Here is a 17,619-nt window from a genome sequence, read left to right on the forward strand (position 1 = left end):
AAAAGGGAAAAATGAGATGCAGCTAAAGAGCCACAAAGTAAATACTCTCTGGATTTATGGGTTTCTGGAGGATTAGTAATATCCATATAGCAACGTCTAGAAGAAACCAAACACGCGCAACATATCGTATCGTCTTCTTGAGGTTCTTTATTGGCTATCAGTGACAATCTTAGTATTAACATTATTTTATTTGTAGATATATGTTATATTACAGCTCTGCTTAAGTTAGACACAGGCAATCTCGTGCAAGCTTATGAAATATGTATATTCGGTCGAGCAGTTAACTAGCTAGCAGTGGTGATCACTCATCGATGGCGCTTGCAAGGATGCTTGAATGCCTAAGCAATACTCGGAAGTGCGCGGAAGTGGTTGGTGGTGGCGCTTCCACTTTCTAGGAGCCCAGTGGCGACATGCCGATCTGCTGCGGAGTGGCTCCGAGCTCCAGGTTCTTGAGCAGCATCTGCAGCCATTGCTTGGTGGACTTGTCGTCTTGCAGGCACAGCGCGAAGGTGCCGTCACGGAGCTGATCGGGCAAACACTGTCCCAGGGCCTTGCGAGCGCTAAAAAAAGTCCACGTTAAACTCTGGAGACAATTTACTCGTCCGCCAATACTTACCGCGTATTGTCCGAGAGTCGCAGATAGCAGCGCACCACATGCTTCAGCAGCCGGGCGCAGGGATCCTTCGATAGCTGGATGACCATTTTGCCCTGAAATCAAATTGACGGAGGCCCTTAGTCAATGCACAAGGCATTTGGGAAACGGACACTCACCAGAGTGATGGCCACGTGCGAAAAGCGTTCGTAGGTCTGGCAGATGTACGACAGACCGGACTCATCGAGCAGTATCTTCTGGATGATGAAAGTGGCTACAGTCTTGCTCAGCTCCGATCCGCTGTCCATGATGCTAAGGCAGAGGGGCACGATCTCGGTGGTCAGCAAGAAGGTGATGACCTCCTGTTCGTCGGTCTGCCGAAAGCAATAATGAAAAGAAAATAAGTGCATTAACCATCAGGCGATCGCTGGCCGTGGGCTTCACCTACCTTGACCAGAGCTCCAATCACACCCAGACTGGTCAGGCGCAGGTACTCGAAGGGCCTGGTCTTGGACGTGGTCGATAGGAAGGGGTACAAGTACAGCGGTATCTGGGCCTGCAGGAAGGCCGTGCGCGTCTCCGGGTGCGAAGCGACGCACTGCAGCAGCGCCAGGGCGTTGCACACACGATTTGACTGGTGGGCCGTCAAAGTGGGCGGCGTTATTGAGGGGTATATGTTGACGATCTCCTGCAGCAGGGCGCATGCGGTCCCAAAGCTGTTCCACAGCATGGGGGCCAGGTCGGTCTCGCGCTTCTTGCTCAGCTCCAGCAGAGCGGTCTCCCGGGTGTCCGGATGGGCCAGTTCGTTAATCCACTGGTACACCTGGCGGGCGAAAAGGTAAAAGGTAAAGCTGCGAACTAGCACGTGGCCTAGCCGACCTACCTTCTCCTGCTCGGTTTGCTGCTGCTGCTGCTGAGGATTCATGAGCGGACTTGGTTGCGCACTCATCGCAAGGCTTATTTTTCCGTGGGAGCTTGCAAAGATCTGGGTTTGAACTTTCGCCGGACGCTTGCAGTGAAGTCAACGGGAATCCGCTGAACGGAAACGGGGTCTGCGAAAAGGAAGAGGCGGAACTGGCGATTTGGCGTCGATTGCGGTTATCGATAATGTTGGCAGGCTATTCCTTTCGCATTGGTTCAAGTTTAAAAGGAACGAAAACAAGTGGCGACAAGCAGGATTATGTTGTGTGCCGAACAGTGTGACCAGAGCCGCGGCCTGCGAAAATGCCACTGGAAAGTGGTAGAACGCTCAATTTGCGCGCACAGTGGAACGCAAGCGCACTATACGTTTTCCAGCTTCCATGTATGTATGTACATATATATATAATTTGAATTTCCAGGAAAACTTGCCGCCATATAAAAAAACTAATTCTGAATAAAATTGAACACAATTCGACAATCTAACTGTTTAGTGTTTGTTGGTGCACTATGACAAAGCATACGGTAGGTTTTGACAAACAAAGGCCTGGTAACTTTACAAGACAAATTACATTGTAAAGCTCTGAAATATGAAAGTGAGCGCGCGTTTGGTGAAGGCTTTTTTGACAGGTAAAGCTTCAAGCCTACCGATGACTACAATCGATAAGATGTTATAACCATAACCCAGTATTGTTTCCATTGCAGTAATTTTAAATTACTTCTACTTCAAAGTTTTGCCATAAGTGCAATATTTTTTAAGTTGACACGCAATTAGCGGCAGCCAAGTGCATCGACTGGTTTGTGTCCCGGCTAGGCACCGTAAAGTTTGTGGTATTTTTTAGCACATTTCCCGCCAGCCGGGTATCTAGTTGGCAGCCGTGAGACGGGCACACTGATTTTCATTTGTCGTGACGAGTACCTCGGAATCGAAAAGAAAAAAACATAAGCAGACAGGCGAAACAGAGCATTCCGTTCAATAATGAATGCATAAGAACGTTCGACGCGCGCCGTGAACCAGTCTGCGTATGAGTCGTGCGTGCGGCCAGCGTGCTGGATATTTTTTTTGAGGTTTGCGCTAGCTTCCAATGCACTCTCGTGTCGCCCTGCCTTCTGTACCATCGAATTTGAATCGTTAAAAGTGCGTGGAAAAGTGTACGAATCGAAACCAATACACGGAAAGTGGGACAACGGCGACCGAGAGCGCTCGTTGCGCTTGTCTCTGTTTCTGTGTCTGTGCCTGTGTCGCTGCCTCTGTGTGCGAGTGTGTGTGTGTGTGTGTCGTTCTGTTGCTGTTGTGTGTGTGCGTGCGTGTGCACTGCCACTGTGTGCGTGCGAGCAGTGCCTACTGCGGCCGAGTCGAGTGCTGCCTGTGCTTTGAAATCGCATTGTATCGTATGGAAAAATGTGTTTTACTTCTCGCCCAACAACGCCGAACGCCTAAAAGGAAACACCGCGCCGCGCAGCAGCAGTCAAAGTGCATAGAAATATGAGCATGCCAATGCCATCAAAGGCAAACGCAATAGCAAACGCAAAAGCAAATCCAAATCGCGAATTGTGCACGCAAATCAAAAGCAGGCGCTCTTCCACTCCACCATCTTCTTTTGTCTGACTCTGAGCGACGACTTTGCCGCATGGTGAGTTTGCCGTTTGGTTGCTGCTGCTGCTTCTCTTTCTTCTTCTTCTTTGCCCCGTTCGTTATTGTTGTTGTTGGTGTTAGTATTGGTATTAGTGGTGGTGTTGGGTCAGGGCTTTGGCGGCGGCGTCGTTGTTGCTAATTTTGTTGCCAGTGCATTGGCTTTCGATATTGCGCTCTAAAATCGTGCCCACAATAATAATAATCGTAGTGCAGATAGATAGATGGTTGCATTTGGCCAGTGGAAGTGTAAGCATACATATACGCAGGCCAGGCCAACCAACCCGTGCCTGTGTGTGTGTGCGTTTCGTGCTCTTGCCCATGTGTGTGTGAGCCCGAGCGTTTGTGCGAGAGTGTGGATTTTCTCCATGCAGCGGCATCGCCTGCTCTGGTGGATTCGCTAGCTAGTGTGGTGAATTGGTGTCAGTGTTGCCAGCACACACCAGTAACAGGCCATTATTCGTGGCGGCGCGGCTTTCTCAGTATTTGCCTATTCCGCTGCTTCGCTGCGCTCTCCGCCATACCCATTCCGCTTCATCCTCATCTTCCTCCTGCCTTTTTCGTTCTCCCCCAGTCGACAGCTGTGTGCGCATGTTTGCAGCGCTTATTATTTATTAAGTGTTGTTGTTGCGTTCGCTGTTGTTTTTGTTGTGTTTATTCCGCACCAAGATTTTCGCGGCAATTTCAAGCGATAGTTTTCCAGCGACGGAAAATCGGATCGCATTTTTTTCAGGAATCCGTCTGCTGACTGCCGTAATCTGCGCGTCCTTCGGTGTAATAATTTGGACATGTGCTAAAATTAGATCCTAACTCTGCCCGGCTTTCATTCAATTTTCTTCTTTCATTGGGCTCCAATAAGTGTGTATATGTGTATGAGTGTGTGTTTAAACTAGTGTGCTTGTAATTGTGTGTGTCTGCAGGTCGTTCCCCTTTTCAAATTGTCTTTTAGTGTAAACAAAATCCGTCCCTTGGGGCGGCAATTGTATGCATTAGATGCTATTCTGGAGGATTTATTTCACTAGGATTCGATGACAGATGTCGTCTGTGTGCGTCCAGTTTTGCAATTGGATATCCCATCTTTTCCAGAGATCAGTATAATATAATGTACTACTCTGCCAAAAAATTATCACTTCAATTGTTTTTATATAATTGTTTTCACATGCAAGGTGATGGAAGGAAATTTGAATGGAATTCCCAGGAGAGCTAAGGAATTCCAAATTTTGTTGCTTTTCATTTGTATTTTGCTTAGAAGTAGGTGTCGATAGCCCATTATCCCGAAGCATATCGACTGCTGTAATTCAACTTTATCTAAAGGGCCGTCCACTTCTTTTTGCAGGCTGGCGGCCACTGGACAATCGAATTTAGCAATGAATGATTTACGTCAGCAGCAGATGGTAGCAGCGACATCGTCATCAGGATCGGAATCGGGAACAGCGGTAGAATCGTCAGCCGCCACATCCACAGCAGGACCAGCCGGAGTAGCAGGTAGCACCCAGTCGAACTGTAGCGCCAATAGCAACGCCAAGTCAGTGGCAGCGAGCAGCACGAGCGAGGAGGAGCAGCGAGTTAGCTCCACGTCGTCACCAGCCCAGCGGGATCAGCAGCTGAATGCGGATCGGGAGCGGGAACAGGACCCAGAGCCACAGCAGCAGCGGGAGGAGGCACTGCAGCACCAGCATAATCAGCCCGGCCATATAACCAGCACCACAGCGTCGCCTCCGCCGACGCTGCCACCGCCGACGACGCCGTGCGACGATGCCCCAAGCACAACTGGAGCATCTGCATCGGCCAGCTCAGCATCCGGAGAAGCACCATCAGCAGCGGAAGCAGCAGGTGGAGCGATGGCTGCTACGGCGCTTGAAGTAGAGAGCGAGGAGCGGGATGGACATAAGATCATCCTGAAGCTCTCCAAGCACGTCAACCCCAACTCAAACGCAAATGAATCTCAGCCGAGCGGCGATGAGAGGCGGGTGGAGCCCCTGCGCATCCAGCTGCCCTGCGGCGGAGCGGAAGGAGGCTTGGTGGCGAAGCCGCAAGATGCCTTCGACGCGGACGCCTCTTCCTGCTCCTCATCGTGCGCCGAGGACGAGGTAGCTACCACACTCGGCCAACAACTACGGAACACCCCGCACATTGTGCCAAAGCTGACCATCCGCGCCGCGAACGAGAGGCGCGTGGGCAGCGTGGTGCCCAAGCTGACCATCAAGTTGCCTGAGAACCCGGCTGCTTCCGGCTCCAACTCCAACTCTGGATCGTGCTCATCAGCTGTGAGTGGCGCCCAGTCAGCTATGCCCGCCAAGAACGATGCCCACCTGTCCAGCCTCTCGCCCGCATCCGCTTCGTCTTCATCTGCCTCGTCCTCCTCTTCATCGTCGTCATCGTCCTCTCTGGCGGAGATGCAGACGGTGCCCAAGCTGATGATCAAAACAACGCTAGCCGGGAGTAGCTGCATCAGCAGCAGTGAGGAGCTTCCGCACCAGCAGCAGCAGATACCAAAGTTAACAATCAAGACAGGTGGCGGCGGTCAGGAGCACGTGCACACGGTCATAATGACGCACGACCTAAACAACGCCCAGAGCATCCCCAAACTCACCATCAAAACCAAATCCATAGAGGTGCTTGATGACGAACCGGCGGCCAAGCTGGAGCAGCAGTTGCAGCCGCTGCCCAAGCTGACCATCAAGAACTTATGCTCACCAAAGCACAAGGTGCGTGCGGTGCTCGAGGAGAAGCCACCAACGGCGGCCTCCAAGTTGGCTATTCCAAAACCTACGCCCAATCCCACGCCGGCACCCATGACGAATGGTGGCGAGTCGAACAGCAGTAGTCAAGAGTTCTGCGGCTTCTCCGACCCGGACGCAGATTTGGCAGCGGCAGCTTCCGACGAGGCTCGCCGCAATTCGGACGACATGGTGATCGACGATTCGCTCTCCAAGGAACACGATCCCAAGATCTTTCACAATCTACCGCCTATGCCCGCCAGCAACGGCATAGCCAGCGGTGGGAGCAAGGCCAGTAAGGCCGGCAAGCCTGCCCAGTCCCAGCACAACGTTGTGGACATGGTGGACCTGACCTCGTCACCGTCGCCGGGCTCTTCGCCAACTCATGTGCCTAACAACTTCACTGGGCGCATTTCGCCGAAAGGGTTGCTTCTCGATTGTCTGCGGATTCAAAATGCGATCGGCTGTTATGTGAACGAGGAGGCTGACAGTCGCGTTAGGGCCGCTGCGTCGCCCAATTCGAACATATTGCTCAGCCAGCTAACAGCGCCGGCTAAAAGCTTCACCACAACCACGCCTAAAAGCAAATCCAGCAAGTATCCTCAGCTAACGGAGCGCCTGATGGCGAATGGAAGTGGTAGCGGTGGAGGATCTGTTGTTCCTGCAGAAGACGAAGCAGCTGTAGGTCCGTTGCCCCCCGCGAATTCCGCCCAATCTATAATCGAGTCCATTGAAATCCTGGACACGCCTGATGGCAGCCCCAGGGTAAACTACATGGACGAGGATCCTCCCCCGATGCTCAATAAACATCTGCAAACAATTCACAAGCTTGCAATGGATCTCGGAGAGGAACAGCGTATGGACACCCAAGACAACAACAACGAGAACCACTTGAAGCGCACTATCAGCGAGGGAAACGAATCTCCCAACAGTAGAGTACGTTGTACCTAATTCATTCATAGCAAAATGTACGTTAACAGTAGTATTTCTTTTCGCAGAACCCTCCCAGCAAACAGAGACGTCTGGACAACGACGAGAACGATCAGCAGACGCAGAATTGCCACGATCCCGCCAGAAAATGCAGTGAATCGCTGCAGGCGCTGCCGCCGTCACATCGCTCGCGCAAGCAGAAGCACGAGCGGATCCTAAACACGGATCTGGAGGGCTCCCTCTTTCCACCCACCCAACAGCAGGCGATTTCAACGCCGGATCAAAATGGAGCCTTGTCTTCGGAGGTCGAAACCGAGGAGGCTAAGGCTCAAGACCCGCTGGAACCGGCTACCCCTCAGCTCCCGCCGGTAGCTACGCCGGCAGGAACGGGCAAAAAGCGGGGGCGTCCGAAGCGTATCCAAAACCAGAACACAGTCGATGGAGGAGTCACTGCCGCAGTTACTCCCAAACCCGGGACTCCACAGGAGGAGGCCACTAGCGCTGTCAAGTCGCGGCGTGTGCAACTGCTGCGCAAGCGACTGGCCATCGATATGGTGAGCGTGGGCCAGGAGCAGACGGACATGGCAGCGAAGGATTCGCCTGTCGGCGAGCCAAATGCAAGGGTTGACGACGAGCTTGCCGGCGCTCTGGAAACTCCAAAGAGTCGCGACCATCGACCGCTGAGAGCCACGCGACGCACCACGACCAACACTCCCAGCACAAACACCAACCTGCAGCCCACGCCCAAGTCCACAAGGAAGCGCCAGAGCAAGGCCAGTGTCCAACAAAGCCAATTGCCACCGCCGACGATGGCTCAGTTCGGTAGTGCGGAGGCCGAGTCCAATAACAATAACAGCAGCATATCCTTTGCCCTGACCGCGCAGATCGACCTCACCATGTGCTCGTCCAGTTCGTCGACCTCCTCCGGCGCTGCCGCCAACCAGCAGGTGATCGGTGGGAGTGGCAGCAGCTCGATGCTACCTCCGACGACCATTCTGTCTTCTTCGGACCCGCTGCCCGATGTCATCTTCCAGCCAAATGACTTTTCTTCTATTATGGCAACCCAGCAACTGCGCTCACCGCGCCCCTCAAGCATCAGCGGTGGCAGTGCCGGAGGTAGCCAGCCAGATTCTCACGATGAGGATAACTACAACAGCGCGCTGGACAACTCCGGAGGTAAGGAAATTTTCGTAAATCCTTTGCACTCTCAAGTAAGCACATGCAATTCTTCTTTCAGACGAAACTACGTTGCCGATGCTTTCGATAGTTACTCCCACGCGGGGACGTGGTCGTGGCCGGGGATCCAGGGGCGGCCGTGGCAGAGGCAATTCATCGGTGGATCGAGCTGCCAGCGCCGGAGGCACAGCCTCCACAACGCCCGCCACGCAACCTAGGGCGCCGCGGATGAGCCGAGGAGCTAGCGCTGTTGCAAAGGCCATCGCCATGAGTCGACCACGATGCGTGGGCGGCCTCAAGCATCAGCCCGATCCCGAGAGACTTAAAGGCTTATTCAGTCCGGTAAGTGGTCTTCGTTTATGCTTAGACGAGAAATGCAAATTACTACTATAAACAGTGTTATAATTAGTGAGCTCAATTACTGATGTATGTATATCTTCGTATATCTTTAAAAATGAAGCTATAAATGAAGTTTAGCCATTTGAGTGCTTCGATTTAGGGATTTCTCTCAAGTTCTATTTAAACTATTTTTCAAAAAAGAAAAAACTTATTAAAGATCGTATTTCATATATATCTACTTATATATATTTATAAATGTAACATATTTAGTTAAGTTAATGTATTGAATTAGGACTGGTTCCACCTGTTTTGAAAACTGCACATTCCACACTTCTTCCCTCATAAACGAGTATAGAAAAGCGGCTCGTTGAGAAGTGGCGAGAAGTTTTAGAAGAACCGCGACTCGTCAGCTGAAATAAAAATATAAAAATTGCGCTAGCCTCTGGCACGGGATAATACATTTCCTGATCCTTAAATTGAAGTCAAACGACTTACCTTCTGAAAAGATACTGTTTTCATGTTTGAACTAACGAGACCATTTTGCAATGGCTGGTTGCGAGCGGAGGGGACGAGTGATGGTGCGGCTAGAGTTCTCGTTAGTTGTCGTAGTCACGGATATGGGGCATAGTGTTGAAGATGGTCAGTACAGTTGAAGGTTTTACCGGAATTTACAATTTGCATTACATTGCCCTCTTGTTTATGTTTCGTTACGTAAATCTTGCTCACCTATCCAAACTGACACACACACACACACACTGAGGGCTAACGTGTCGTAATTAAAAACAAAGGCGCGCGCTATGTCGCGAATTCATTGCCAACGGTCCAGTATAAGTGCAAAGCCAGCAACAACAACAAAACCAAGCGAGCCGCTGCTGCAGTAGTAAATGGGGGCGGGTGGGGTACCGGTTAGGTGGGAGGGGGAGCGGCGAAGGAAGCAGCTGCGAACTGAGCAGCGCAGCCGCTGTGATTGTTGTTGGCTTCACCTGCGATTTTAATCAGCTGAAGTTTTTGTTTGGCTCTCGCCAATTGCACGTGTGTGTTTGTGTTTGTATGTGTGTGTGCGTAAATGAGTTGGCGGTAGTCCACCTTCACCACACCTGCTGCTGCAGTCGCTCTCACTCGCGATTGCTCTCTTACCCTCTCTCTCTCTTGCGAAGCTTTACATGTGGCCTTCGCCGAGAGCTGGCAACTCCGCTCGCCGTTTTCGCTGCTGCACGTTTAAACATGTGCAAAGAGCAATGGCTTCCAAAAATTGCAAGGATAAATAATTATGCGCACAAATGTACATATGTATGCATGTTGAGCAATTACCCAGTAGTTACAAATGGTTAGTTGTTCTTCCGTATAGTTTTCCCACTTCTGCAATGGTTAGGTTAAATGGTAGGTTAAATTTAAGTTGAGGTAATGCTGGTATAAGAATATCTAACTAGCCTTGACTTTCTAGGTCGAATTATCGTAGCGAGTTAAAGACTTGCAATGTATTTTATACATATATGTATATAATGTTGAAATGGTAATTGAATTCGCCATTCCTAATTTCCTATCGCCCTAATTCTTTAGTCGCCGCAAGTGTTTGAGGAGGACACGCGTATGAGCGCGGATCTTAGCAACAGCAATCAGTCGATGGCCAGCCTGATGGAACCCCCGCTAACGCCGCAGAAGTGAGTTTACCAAGTGGTCATGTCCACTGGATTGTAATTAACAAATTCTTTCTTTTCGTGTGCAGGCAACCCGACTTTCTCAATAACGAGGAGTCACAGTCGTCTATGGTGAGCAATGTGAGCATGATCGACTCCAACCAGGGTCAGTCCGTCGACGCGATTCTGGGCTCTGCTCTAAAACGTCCAAAGAAGAAGAAGATGGAAATTTGCGTGGCCGAAGAGTAAGTGCATTGTACCAAACACATTGGATAGCAGGTCTAAGTTTTCATTGTATTGCAGCACCGACTACAACGCGTCCAGCATCGCCGAGTACGACTGGCCACCGCCCAAAGGTTGCTGCCCCTCGAAGAATCGCGACACCTTTATGATCCAAGAGCAAGTGGCGCTCTATCTGGGCATCACCAGCTTTAAGCGCAAGTACCCGGATCTGCCACGCCGCGCGGTCGACATGGAGGAGCGCAATTGGCTGCAGGAGAAGGGGCTGGTCAGCGAGAAGTTGTGCGACCTGGGCATCACCGCGGTGTGGGCCTCCGACATATTGGACATCATGTACGCGGACTTCTACGACAAGTACGAAGAGTACAAGGAGTATATACGTCAGAAGCATTTGCGCGAAATCGAAGCTAAGCAGAAAGCCCTAGGACTGACAGTCGGCGCCGGACGAGGTCTGCAGGCGCGCGACCGCGCCATGCTTTCGGCCAGCAAGTGGAACGTTTACTTCAACAAGACGTGAGTTACAGTGTTAACAGTGCTTTGGTTAATGAACCACTTTTTAATGTCATACATGCAACCCTCTCGTATTTAGCCGTAAGGATGAGCGCCTGTCCTGCCTGGACCTGCAGACCTTCACGATGAATCAGCCGCAGCAAAGGACCGCGCCGACCTGTACCCGCCTAGAACGCTCCATTGCGCATTTGGTACGGGCAGTGGCTGAAGCGGCGAATATACCAGCACCGCCTACTCTCCTGCCGCCCCGCGTCTACGACGAGGCCTTCCGCAACTCAGACTACGCTTATCCACTCACGGTGGTGCCGGACCAGTTCTCGTTGGGCTACCGCCATTTCGAGCCCGCCGAACTCCGGTAAGACGCAGTCTGTCTATTGTTTCCAACTTTCCTAACATTTCTTTTTTACAGAGCCTATCCTCTGGACACGGCGCTGGACAAACCGTCGACCGATCTAATGGAACAGCTGTTACAGGGCAAATCCGAAGCTGTAGACAGCGAAGAAATCAAAACGTCCGCCTCGGCCACCAAGGATCTGGAGCAAGAGCAGTCCGCAATCAAATCTGAATCGGTGACGGCGCCGGTTCGACGCAGCAGAAGGTCGACCCGCCAGCATACAGACAAGGTTCGCACAGCAAGCAGCTCCAGCACGTCCTCCGCTCAATCGGTCTCATCCGCGTCCAGCGGTAACGGAAGCAGCAGTGATACGGTAAGTTAAGCAGCTAACTTCGGGTTCGGATAGAAGATAATGGATCTGTTCATTTGGATTGATAAAATAAAAGAAATTTAGTTATTTTAAACCAGTTTTGGAGCACTGGTGCAGAATCGTTAATAAGCAATGGTCTACAGTTAAAATAATCGCTTTTAATTGTTATGCGTTTCAGGATAGCGGCGATGAAAGCGATTTCAGCAGCAGCTCGAGCTGTAGCAGTTCGACGGGTGCCTCAAGTGGAGCAGGCAGCGAGGACGAGGATGGAAATGAATTTTCATCGTCGACCAGGCTGTCCAACTGCGGCGTCTGTCTGCGCAGTCAGCACCGCAATGCTAGGGACATGCCGGAAGCCTTTATCCGTTGTTACACATGCCGAAAGCGCGGTAAGTAGTCCCCCATCCTTTGCTCCTTTTCAATCCTAATATCTGCGCCTTCTTACAGTCCATCCCAGCTGCATCGATATGCCCCAGCGCATGGTGGGTCGCGTGAGAAACTACAACTGGCAGTGCGCCGGGTGCAAGTGCTGCATTAAGTGCCGTAGCAGTCAACGTCCGGGAAAGATGCTCTATTGCGAGCAGTGCGACCGAGGCTACCACATCTACTGCTTGGGCCTCAGGACAGTTCCAGATGGTAAGTACTTGGCTCAACTTAACAACAATTTGCAGAGTTAAATACTATGTTATGTTTAACTGTTTGATTTGAATGGTTTGAAAAATGCAGACTACAAGACAACATCACTCTTACAAAAATTACAGGTCGCTGGAGCTGTGAGCGTTGCTGTGTGTGCATGCGATGCGGGGCCACCAAGCCGGAAGGTCTGCCTCAGGTGGCCGCCCTGTCCCAGGCGTCCGGAGGACCGTCGCCCAACGGGGACCGCTCAAAAACGGCGCGCAATAAGCGATTAAAATGGGTCCACGAGTACCGCATCGATCACGTGACAAAGGTACGGGAGCACGCCGCCATGTTCTGTGTACCATGTGCGCGAACCAAGCCCGCCAAGCGGCAGTCGGCCGGTGCGGCCGGGACAGCTACGGTCCCTCCTGTTTTGGAAACCACGTCCACGAGAACGGATGACAGTCCGATGCCAAGTCCCGGCCTGACAACCAACGGAGGACGCTCCGTCTCGCCAACGGCGGCACTGAGTCCAAAGGCAGCTGTGCCCGTGACATCGTTGGCGCCCGTTCTTGAAGCGACGGCGGTGGCCACAAACATTGCCGGAACGATAGGCAGACGGCAGGCGGCGAATGCGGTCAATATCACAACGATGCAGTGCAGCAGCAGCTTCAGCGGGAACGGGGTCCCAGAGGACGCGGCGACTGTCACTGCAACGGGCACGGCCACGGCGGCAGCAGGAGCACCCACTGCCACTCCAATAGGCATAGCTCCGCCGCCTGTTGTTGCCTGAGTGGGGGTCATACGTTATTGTGCCAAGCGCACTCTAACGGACTTATAGTAAGCGCCGGACGCGCCGCCCTCTACCAAGCCTCCAAACTGGGCGTAACCACAGTCCACAGACCGCAGCCCACAGACCACAGCCGCCATCCCAAAAACACACAGATGCATAGTATTAATGAATGCGACAAGGGGAGTGGATTAAGAATGGAAAGAATATTTAAGGATTTTTTTTTACTATGATTATTCTTTATTGTCAGTACATTGTATTGATTGTTTTTTACATATATATATATATATGAATATTCCTATTATAGTTATGTTACTTAACTTTGCTAATGTTAACAACCAAACAACATAAACACACACATGACACGCACCCCAAACACCAAGTAGACCACGTTATGCTTAAGTCTTTTTTAACGCCTAAGTTGAATAGCCTAGCACTAAGTCACAACTTCATTTGTTTCTAGTGAATTCATTTGACGCATTTTAGTTCAATTGCGCAAACGCCCAATTGCCCACGCGTTTTTAACGAAAGATAGAGTGCTGTCCTGGCAGTGCGGCCTTGTTTGTATTCCCGTGTCCTTGGAGGCTTGGTCCACGTGCTGGGCCTTGTCCATGTCTGTAGGGCTAGCTGTTTCGTGTTACTGTTTACTTTTGAATCGAAATAGTGTCCATTTCTCAGCCTCCAAGTCTACGCCACCGTGCACCTGTGCATCTGTATCTTCTATATACATAATTCTGATTTTAACTGTCTTACGCGCCGAATTTTTTGAACATGTATATGTGTGTATTTATAAGAACCACAGCCCTGTAGCCCATGTAAGTAGTTAAGCACAGCCTAAGTAGTGTCTCCATGTGCGGTAGCTGCTTGTTTTTTTTTTCGTTTAGTTTCGGTAGATTCGTAAGCGGAGGAGGAACCTGGTTCGCTCGAGAATCGGGGAGCCAGGTTCCACTCTGTAATCGTATGGCTAAGAATGTATTATAAATGTAATTTATGCTAACACATAACCCAACAATCGGAACCACACACCACACACACAAATATATATATATAATTATATATACTAGCAGTAACGTATAAGACGAAAGCACAAGAACAGATACAGATGTGGCTAGCGAGGATTAGGAGGAAGAACCATGTGTGAAATAATGTTAGGCAACAGTTCTAATACCGCCGCAGAATAGGTAGCTCTAAGTTTTCGGTCTACTTAAGATGAAGTGGATCTACACACGGGCCCAGCTACAGACGCTGAAGAGACCTCGGTAATCCACTTTCTACGGAAAGTAAAGCTTAAGTCCTTCATATTAAGTGAAATTATTCTTATGTATACATACTAAAAGATTTATTTTTAAGTCGAATAAAACAGCAGCATTAATAACCTGGCCTTACCACAAACTCTACGCCACGATTTTGGGCATCAGGAGCTCCACCAGCTCGTGGCCATCGCGCCATGTGAGCACGGAGCAGGCCAGTTCCTGGCCGTGGGCGGCTATCTTTCCGTGCAGTTCGTATCCGCGCCGGATGCAGGCCACGTCCTTTTCCCGCAGCCGCTTCATAGCGCACAGATCGTTGCAACTATCGCCCACATAGATCACGCGCTCGTACCGTCCACTGCACGTGAGCTCCTCCAGCACGGACCCCTTGCACAAGTTAAAGGGGCAGAGTTCACAGTCACCCTGCTCCTGATAGGGCAGCACCAGGACCGCGCCGCTCGCTTGGACGCAGGCGGGATTGGTGAACACGCCGCCGGCAAAGAGGCACTCAATGTCGTACGCCTGCAGCCACTCGTCAATGAAGAAGGAGTTTGCGTCACTCACGATGCACAGTTCGACCTCGGGGATTCTGGCCAACCGGCGCACCACTCGCAGCATTCCAGGCACGGCTCTCAGGCTGCGCACACGCATTGCCACCGTCGCGAAGTTGACCTTGTGCTCGCTATGCAGTAGCTGCAACACTCGGCTTATGAAGTTCAGCCAGCCGCACTTGGGGATCAGATTCTGCATCTCCTTGCGTTGCCTGGTAGGCAGCAGCTGGCTCACCGCCAAATATGAGTCCTGCTCCACGATGGTCCTGTCGAAGTCGATGGCGACTAGGGTGCGAGGTCCAGACTGGCTGGATTCGCTCAGACCGCGTCTGAAGGCCGGAAGGCAGCGACTCAACCGGAAGCATCTCGAAATTGCAAACATTTTGGTGTGAAAAACAAACAATTTGACTTTAATATCAATACACACTCATTTACATACAGTAGATATGGTTCAACAAAGCACATCAATATCGATAAGGTAGCGCCAATATCCTAAGGTGCACGGAGTCCCATGGAAGCTAGGATCTTAGTGCCCTCGACCATGCCAGACATGCCAGTCCGTTTGGCTGACAAACTTGTGATTATAATATATTAAATATGTGTATGTATATCGCATAAATTTAGATATTGTCATTGAAAAATGTTGTTTCGTTTTCCGTTGCGTAAAATATTTTCCAAAAAGGTTCAAATATCTAAAATACATTTATAGTTTGTGTGTTGGTAACATGCAAAAAGCTATGCAAATGCATATGGAACAGCAAAGATCGATACTTGTATTAATGGCTTTCAACAAATATGGGTGCACTATATCGCACGTACGTGTATAATTAATTACATTGGCGAATTCATTTGCTAACTATATAAAATGAAACAATATACCATATACTATATACCATAACGCCAGCTAGGCGACTTCTAATGAAACAACCAACGTATCTTTCAGCTTTGGTTTCACAGATTAATGTGGCATTGCCGTTTGGAAGAAACGAGTTCTCTGTGATTATTTCCTATTCTTAAGAAAAGTGAATATTTGCTGACCAAATGGAATCCGAAGTTAGTTTGTTGTTTGTGATTAAATTACGTTTGCTTCGCGTGGAAGTTTTGATATTGTAAACCTGGCAACAGTTTATATCCGATCCGAGATCGGTTCCCAAGAGGGAATTACTAAGCAGTTATATGCGTTTAAAAAATCTCAGCTTGGTGGCGATATTCAGCACGATATTCGACCAAAGGGACAATTAAATGATGTTGCTATAGAGTGTTTAAATCACAACTTATTCAATAGTCTATAGCAACACACTTTAAGCCCATATGGGCTATCAATGTTGGCCAGTGTGATTGGATACTTCCTTCCAGGGACCAACACTTATCAATTCAAGCCTCCTTCGACTTCTCTTTAGGTGGGCGATTGCCGATCGGTGCCAGCCGTCAAGGGACTCCAAATGTCCAGCCTCTGATGCTGTCTCGCTCTTTTTTACGCACGCTGCACCCTAAACTGTGGTCTGCACGTTCTGCACGGCCTTCGAGAGCTCTACCTTGGAAGGTATCAGATAAAAAGCAGGCGTCATCGTCTCCCCGCACGGGCACTTGCAGGCTGCAACAAATAGAGGAATGAGTGTGGGGATTATCAACTGGTGGATCACTAAAACCAACCGTTGATCCAGCTAAAGTTTCCCAGCTTCTGCTCGCACTTTGGGCAGTATAGGCGGCCCTGGGTGTTCAGCATGATGCGGTGCATCCAGGCGATGGGCTCCACAAAGAGTATGCTGCGGCAATAATTTGGCGTGCTTTCGTGACCGGGTGAACCGAGTGACGACTGGCGGATGCGCTCGGACAGCTGCTCCAGCATGCGAGCACCACTGGGGTTCTCGGCCTGATCCTGTGACTGAGCCTGCAGCTTCGCTCCAGCTACTTCTTCTTTCTCCTTGGGAACCACCTCCTGCGACGGCCTGTCCCGCGGCTTATGCTCCAGTACATGCGATTTGGACGCGAGGACGCGGCGACAACGACGACACCGAAAAACTATGGGCTCTGGGTTCTCGCGCGTGATATCCGGATCCGGACGGACCACGCTGTGAAAGTTTTGCGGCAGGATCTTGGCCTTGCGCATCTGTTCGCCAGCCAAACGCAGGCGGTGGATCTTGTAGCGTTGGCAGTTGGGGTCGATCTTGCAGCCCATGCGCCGGAAGAGTTTTAGCTGGCTGACAAAGCCAGCATTTGGCTGGACGAAACGGCGTTTGGCCTTGACCAGCTCGTAGGCGGGCAGGAAGTCCAGATTGTGGCGCTTCATCATGTAAGCGATCACAGTGGAAGAGCTGCGACTGACGCCGAAGTAGCTGTTAAGGGCACAAAGAGTCAGAGGCCAAATCGTGGGTTAGTCTATCTCAGATGCTCACCAGTGGACAAGGACATTGCCCTGCTGGGCCAAGGCTGTGCTGATGAAATCCACGCAGCCCTCCAGATGCTGTAGAATATCCTCGCGCGGCATGTCGGCAACTGAAACAAGGTTTAAGCGGAGCTGTAAGCACACTCTCGGAGCTACTGGTCTGTGTGCTTACTCTGAATATATTTGGTGGTCAGGAAGCTGGCCTCCAGAATGTGCTGCGGCAGTGGCACCGAGTCCAGCGTAAGGATGTGGGTGATCTTGAAGGAGCGCAGCGTCTCCATGTGCGTGGCCGCGGTCAGGTTGCCTGGTAGTGCAGAAAGGGTTGAAAAATCCATCAATCACGAGGACTAGGTCTAAATGCTTACCTAAAAACAGGCCCGTGTCCACCTCGTCGATGCTCACCGGTCCGCCGTCGAAGTCCTCGCGCGTTAGGACGCCCGAGTCCTGGGGCTTGCCGCTCCCCGCGGAGCAAGAAGGCCTCGCCTGCGGGTGGGACTGCTCCATGGCCAGGCAACAGATACCAGCTGGAGGCAGAGGAAGAAGAAGACAAAAGAACAGGACCTAGCGTGGAAGTGCTAGTGTGGCCGCAGCATCGCAGGGTGTCCGATTTCAGGGAAAGCTCGCT

General features: G+C 50.9%; 4 protein-coding genes across 6 annotated transcripts; 1 reads left to right on the forward strand and 3 right to left on the reverse strand.

Annotated features, from left to right (window-relative positions):
* Positions 1–122: 122 nt before the first annotated feature.
* Positions 123–1,994, reverse strand: LOC6525160 (CCR4-NOT transcription complex subunit 9). The gene is made up of 5 exons (XM_002100962.3): positions 1,476–1,994; positions 1,041–1,415; positions 772–966; positions 617–708; positions 123–560 (listed from the first exon to the last, which is right to left on the reverse strand). The coding sequence occupies exons 1-5, from the start codon at positions 1,539–1,541 to the stop codon at positions 392–394; spliced, it is 897 nt and encodes a 298-aa protein (XP_002100998.1). The 5' UTR covers positions 1,542–1,994; the 3' UTR covers positions 123–391.
* A 412-nt stretch (positions 1,995–2,406) lies between these two features.
* On the forward strand, positions 2,407–14,182 carry LOC6525161 (supporter of activation of yellow protein). 3 transcript variants are annotated; one of them, XM_039371683.1, is made up of 12 exons: positions 2,407–3,144; positions 4,480–6,799; positions 6,862–7,969; positions 8,031–8,311; positions 9,869–9,969; positions 10,035–10,190; positions 10,249–10,698; positions 10,775–11,050; positions 11,105–11,402; positions 11,578–11,788; positions 11,847–12,035; positions 12,161–14,182. In XM_039371683.1, exons 2-12 carry the CDS (start codon positions 4,511–4,513, stop codon positions 12,808–12,810), a joined length of 6,009 nt encoding a protein of 2,002 aa, XP_039227617.1. In that variant the 5' UTR covers positions 2,407–3,144; positions 4,480–4,510; the 3' UTR covers positions 12,811–14,182. The 3 variants fall into 3 exon arrangements, with proteins under 3 accessions (XP_039227617.1, XP_002100999.1, XP_015046124.1); XM_002100963.4 differs by having other exon boundaries at positions 4,509–6,799; XM_015190638.3 differs by having other exon boundaries at positions 2,407–2,578.
* LOC6525162 (pyridoxal phosphate phosphatase PHOSPHO2) lies at positions 14,132–14,998 on the reverse strand. The gene has a single exon (XM_002100964.4). The coding sequence runs from the start codon at positions 14,988–14,990 to the stop codon at positions 14,202–14,204; it is 789 nt and encodes a 262-aa protein (XP_002101000.1). The 5' UTR covers positions 14,991–14,998; the 3' UTR covers positions 14,132–14,201.
* Positions 14,998–17,571, reverse strand: LOC6525163 (dual specificity protein phosphatase MPK-4). The gene is made up of 5 exons (XM_002100965.3): positions 17,360–17,571; positions 17,167–17,298; positions 17,005–17,104; positions 16,262–16,944; positions 14,998–16,202 (listed from the first exon to the last, which is right to left on the reverse strand). Exons 1-5 carry the CDS (start codon positions 17,496–17,498, stop codon positions 16,099–16,101), a joined length of 1,158 nt encoding a protein of 385 aa, XP_002101001.1. The 5' UTR covers positions 17,499–17,571; the 3' UTR covers positions 14,998–16,098.
* Between the last annotated feature and the right edge of the window lie 48 nt (positions 17,572–17,619).

Source organism: Drosophila yakuba, chromosome X (assembly GCF_016746365.2).
Source record: "Drosophila yakuba strain Tai18E2 chromosome X, Prin_Dyak_Tai18E2_2.1, whole genome shotgun sequence".
Classification (NCBI taxonomy): domain Eukaryota; kingdom Metazoa; phylum Arthropoda; class Insecta; order Diptera; family Drosophilidae; genus Drosophila; species Drosophila yakuba.

Excerpts from the sequence above, each read along its gene's own strand:
- LOC6525160 (XM_002100962.3), bottom strand. The coding sequence starts at position 1,541 with ATGAGTGCGCAACCAAGTCCGCTCATGAATCCTCAGCAGCAGCAGCAG. Across the intron at positions 1,416-1,475 it reads AGCAAACCGAGCAGGAGAAG|GTGTACCAGTGGATTAACGA; the intron begins GTAGGTCGGCTA and ends TTCGCCCGCCAG. Across the intron at positions 709-771 it reads CGCACGTGGCCATCACTCTG|GGCAAAATGGTCATCCAGCT; the intron begins GTGAGTGTCCGT and ends ATTTGATTTCAG.
- LOC6525161 (XM_039371683.1), top strand. The coding sequence starts at position 4,511 with ATGAATGATTTACGTCAGCAGCAGATGGTAGCAGCGACATCGTCATCA. Across the intron at positions 10,191-10,248 it reads GAAATTTGCGTGGCCGAAGA|CACCGACTACAACGCGTCCA; the intron begins GTAAGTGCATTG and ends ATTGTATTGCAG. Across the intron at positions 11,789-11,846 it reads TTACACATGCCGAAAGCGCG|TCCATCCCAGCTGCATCGAT; the intron begins GTAAGTAGTCCC and ends GCCTTCTTACAG.
- LOC6525162 (XM_002100964.4), bottom strand. The coding sequence starts at position 14,990 with ATGTTTGCAATTTCGAGATGCTTCCGGTTGAGTCGCTGCCTTCCGGCC.
- LOC6525163 (XM_002100965.3), bottom strand. The coding sequence starts at position 17,498 with ATGGAGCAGTCCCACCCGCAGGCGAGGCCTTCTTGCTCCGCGGGGAGC. Across the intron at positions 17,105-17,166 it reads GACCACCAAATATATTCAGA|TTGCCGACATGCCGCGCGAG; the intron begins GTAAGCACACAG and ends ACCTTGTTTCAG. Across the intron at positions 16,203-16,261 it reads AAACTTTAGCTGGATCAACG|CCTGCAAGTGCCCGTGCGGG; the intron begins GTTGGTTTTAGT and ends TATTTGTTGCAG.